The 5,159-nt window shown below is 45.8% G+C and overlaps 1 protein-coding gene across 1 annotated transcript; it reads left to right on the forward strand.

Moving 5' to 3' along the window:
• Positions 1-4,093: 4,093 nt before the first annotated feature.
• LOC128581535 (olfactory receptor 1I1) lies at positions 4,094-5,159 on the forward strand. The gene has a single exon (XM_053584509.1). It carries the CDS (start codon positions 4,094-4,096, stop codon positions 5,033-5,035), a length of 942 nt encoding a protein of 313 aa, XP_053440484.1. The 3' UTR covers positions 5,036-5,159.

Below are 5,159 nucleotides of genomic sequence, written 5' to 3' on the forward strand. Positions count from 1 at the left end.
AAGGCAGATGGAGCCTGAATCGGAAGACATTCTTGAAAGCCCAGTGCCAAGCACAACACCTGACTTACAGCAAATAATCAAAAAGTGTTTGATAAATTCATTCATTTGATGTCTATTTATTGTTTTATTGCTTTCCAGAAGCCTTCTTTAATGAACCAGTTTTCATCGTGGATAGAATGAAAACGAGAAGAAAGCTAAGATTCAGACATCTGAGTCTCCTGTCAAGGACTGGGATCACCAGAGCTCCCTGCCTGGGAAATGCCACGTGGTTCAGTGTGGGCTCAGAGGGGACAGAAGGGAGGTGTTTCAGTGAGAGTGAATCCCCCGTGGTTGCTCTAACTCCTTACCTGCCCCGTGATCCCAAAGCACACCTCCTCACCCAAAGAACAGGTCTCATGTGGCAAAGAGTAGAAACAAAATAATTAACATCTTCCTCTTTAATGAAGAGCCACGGGGATGGAGTGTCTCAGAGTCCCCATATTAGAAATATCCTGCTGTGCTCTGGTCCCTCCCAACTCACCTGCCCCAGGCTGGGGAGGGGACGTGATAGTCCCTCCCATAGACATCAGACTCGTCTCAGCCATCACAGTTGAGGGGTCTCCAGTGCCCTTGCTGGGGGCTTGGTGCTGACCTCTGGAGGCCAGTGAAGAAGGAGCCTTGCTGAAACCCACCCCTTGGTAATGCCATCCTGGTGCACAAGTGAGAGATGGGGAAGGGACTGAGCTGGGAGTAGAGGTAGGGAGAGGAACCCATTTCCTTCTTGGATGGAGAGAAAGAAAGAGAGAGCCGGGGGAGGGGGCCTGAGATCAATTCTAGATTCTCTGAGTGGACAAAGTACACAAAGGGAAGACCCTCTGTGGCAGGACACATAGAGGAAAAGCAATTAGACTAGTCTCCGGTTGTGTAACACCTGCACAAACAGGAAGGACATTGAAAAATAGGGTTCTTTAATACAATGGCTCTCCCAGTGTGGTCCAAGGGTCTGCAGCACCAGCATCCCTGGGAACTTTCTAGAAATACTGATTCTCCAGCCCCTCTCCAGACACTTCAGGGGAGGGGGGAAAGGAGGGAGCCCAGCTCTCTCTGTTCTCACAAGCCCTCCAGGTGACTCTGATGCTAGCTCAAGGTTGAGAAATGTTGCTGTAGTGCAAACCAAGTCTACAACTGAAGACTGTTGCAAAAATGTTGCCAGGGAGAGAATCACAGCAGTCTACAGTCACAGCCCGGAGAAATCTAAGCATTGCATTACAAAAACCTCAAACCCAACTCTTAAAGCCTTGAAGTAACATAGGGCTTTGCTGGAGCTGTCTTGGGATTACCAAAGAGGAAACTGTACTTCCTAAAAACTCCCTTTCATAATCTCTTCCACCTTCTGAGGGTCTTGCTGTTCATAGCAGCTGTTTAATCTCTCCCTCACTCTCACAATGCCTTGGGATCATCCATCTCCTCTCTTATACGGACCTATCTATGTACTACGTTCTCCCACTTATATCCTGATCTCACTTCAGCAAACCTTAAATCTTTCTGAAGACTAATACTCCTTTCAGGAAGGTAAGAATTTCAAATGCATGTAATTGAATATTTGTCCCCTTGCAGGCATAGACAGCACAGTTTAGCTTTGAAATGTCTCACCTCACAAAGGAGTGAGAGCAGCTGTACTTAGCCAGTGGAATATAAGAGTGAAAATCAATCTAAATTCACATGAGACATCGGGCACTTGCGAACTGAGTGCCCCTAACAACTCTCTCAGCTCGTCTTCTCACTGTAAGTTGTAGCTAACATCGTCTTTCTCTTGGAGTTGCTGTGAGGCCTATACATGAAGAACTAGGCTGCTAAATAAAGAGCCAAACCACTACAGATATCACCATTACTGAAGTCAAAATTAAAATGTTTTTAAATTTGATGTTTTGTTTGGAATAAAAGGATTGCTATTTGGGGCATACGTGCATACCAGGTGGTCTTTGGTATGCCCAAAGAACGAAGAGAAGGTTCAGGGTTTACAAGAAAGAGAAATGTTGCATGTGTTCCCAGAAGAAAGTTCACTGATATTACCAAAGTTTGGGGGAGCTCTGACTGGTGAGCCATGGTGGTTGGGTCAACTTAGTCTTAGAGTTGCAGCAGGTTGTTTTGGTAACTGTTAAATAACACTAGTCTTGGACTACCACAAGCAGTTTGAGCCATTGGATTTGCAGAGATTTACACTTTTGGAGCAATGTCATGTACCCCTAGTGCTTTCTTCTCTGGCCTCTAGACTCAGTTTTAGTTGGATATGACAAGAATGACCCAATTCACTATTCATCTGTTAAAAAAAAAAAATGAATCATGTCTTTTGCAACAACATGCATAGAACTGGAGGCCATTATCTTAAGTGAAACAACAAAAAGACTAGTAAGTGGGAGCTAAATAGTGTTTACATGGACATTGAGTGTGAAATGATAGACAGCAGAGACTCAGGGGGCGGGGTAGGAGACTCATGGGAGGGGAGTGGATGATGAGAAATTACTTAATGTACAAGGTCAGACGGTTAAGTTCATGAACTCATCCTAGAAAAAGTGCTACATACCTCATTGCTGAATATCACCACAGTCACCTGTGAAGTGCTCCCCTTGGCCATCTAGTGACTGTAGTGATATTCAGCAATGAGGTATGTAGAACGTTTTCTAGGATGAGTTCATGAACTTAACTGTCAGGCCTTGTATGATGCCAGCACCAATAGCCATCCCAGAAAAAGAGTTCCAAACTTGCTTTGAAGGGTGGACTACGCACTGGGATTGAGCATACCTTCCCAGGGGAGCACCTCAAAGGCAATTAAAGTGATATCCAGCAATGAGGAGTGCAGCACTTTTTCTAGGATGAGTTCACAAACTTATTGTCCAATCTCACATATGATGCATGTTATTTGGGTGATGGATACCCTAAAAGCCTGAATTCACCACTATCCATGTAACAAAATTCCACATGTACCCCATAAATGTATACAAATGAAGATTTTTTTAAAACTTTAAATATTTTTTTAAAATTTAAAAAAGAAATGACCAGCCAGGCGTGATGGTTCACACCTGTAATCCTAGCACTATGGGAGGCCGAGGTGGATTGCCTGAGCTCATGGGTTCGAGAACAGCCTGAACAAAAGCAAGACCCCCATCTCTAAAAATAGCTGGGCATTGTGGCAGGCACCTGTAATCTGAGCTATTCAGGAGGCTGAAGCAAGAGAATCACTTGAGCCCGAGAGTTTGAAGTTGCTGTGAGCTACAACGCCATGGCACTCTACCAAGTGCAACAAAGTGAGACTCTGCCTCTAAATAAATAAATAAATAAATGTAATGATTCAGTTCATATGATCAGCTTTTACATAGTCTTGACATATTGCTTTGACATAGTCTTGTCAGCAATTGTTTTTTTTGTTGTTGTTGTTGTTGTTTGTTTTGGTTTGGGTTTTTTTTTTTTTTTGGAGATGGAGTCTCACACTATCGCCCTCGGTAGAGTGCTATGGTGTCACAGCTCACAGCAACCTCAAACTCTAGGGCTTAAGAGATTCTCTTGCCTCAGCCTCCAAGTAACTAGGACTACAGGTGCCGGCCACAATGCCTGGCTGTTTGTTGTTATTGTTGTTTAGCAGGCCCATGCTGGGCTTGAACACACCTGCCTTGGTGTATGTGGCTGGCAGCCTACTCGCTGAGCTATGGGCACCAAGCCAGCAATTGGTTTTAAAAGATGGGTCCCTAACTAGGTAAAAAGTGAATTGAACAAAGAAAATCCTCTCTTTCCTGGTAGTAGACAACACAGTAGAACCTCTGTGAGTTGAACCCCCAAGAAACTGAAACAAACTGGCCAACATACAGAGCTGGTCAACAAAAGGAACAAGGCCTACTCTACTGATATGTACATATGGCAAGTGTCTGGTCTATGAAAATTAGGTCAACTTAAGTAGGTGGTCAATGTATGGAGGTGGTCAACTATAATGGGTTTTACAAGAACTTGGTGGATTTTCACAAAACCAAAGGTCTCTGTGGGAAGACTGAAACCCCATCTCTGACTCCCAGGTTTATGTGGCCTTCCTTCCCTTTTTGTTTCTAGTAGACACAGGCTACATATGGAACCAGAAAACCAAACGGCAGTCTCAGAATTTACCCTCCTAGGACTCTCAGAAAGGCCAGAGCATCAGGGCCCCCTCTTTGGGATGTTCCTGTCCATGTACCTGGTCACTATCTTTGGGAACCTCCTCATCATCCTGGCCATCGTCACGGACTCTCACCTCCACATACCCATGTACTTCTTCCTCTGCAACCTCTCACTCGTCGATGTCTTTTTATCCTCCACCACCATCCCCAAGATGCTCGTGAACATCCACACCCAGAGCAGAGCCATCCCATTTGCAGGCTGCCTTACCCAGATGTACGCCTTCCACCTGTTCGGGACCATGGACAGCTTCCTCTTGGCTGTGATGGCCATTGACCGGTATGTAGCCATTGTTCACCCACTGCAATACTTGGTCCTCATAAGCCCCCGTGTCTGTGGGCTGCTGGTGGGGGTGTTGTGGGTGATCACCAACCTCCAGTCTCTTGTCCACACCTGCCTCATGGCTCAGTTGACCTTCTGTGCTGAATCCGAAATCTCCCACTTCTTCTGTGACCTCATGCCCTTGCTGAAGCTCTCCTGCTCAGACACGCACACCAATGAGCTGGTGATCTTTGTGTTTGGCATCATCATGGGCATAAGCCCACTCTCTTGCATCCTCCTCTCTTACATCTGCATTTTCCTGGTGGTCCTTAAGATTCCTTCTGCTCAGGGCAAGTGGAAAGCCTTCTCCACGTGTGGTTCACACCTCACTGTAGTGTCATTGTTCTATGGGACCATCTTCACTGTGTACTTACAGCCTACATCCCCCACCTCCTCCCAGAAAGACAAGGCAGCTGCCCAGATGTGTGGAGTGGTCATTCCCATGTTGAACCCCTTTATCTACAGCCTAAGGAACAAGGAAATGAAGGCAGCCCTGAGGAAGTTCTCCAGCAAAGCCACCTTCTCTCAGTCCTAGAACAACATAGGTGTTGGGTGCCTCCCATGTCCCAGAACTCCTGTTGGTTGCTGGGGACACAGAGAAGCATCCCACCTCTGCCCTTATAGAGTTCAGATCCTAGAGGGGAATAGAGACTCATAAA

This window comes from Nycticebus coucang, chromosome 3, assembly GCF_027406575.1.
Source record: "Nycticebus coucang isolate mNycCou1 chromosome 3, mNycCou1.pri, whole genome shotgun sequence".
Classification (NCBI taxonomy): Eukaryota; Metazoa; Chordata; class Mammalia; order Primates; family Lorisidae; genus Nycticebus; species Nycticebus coucang.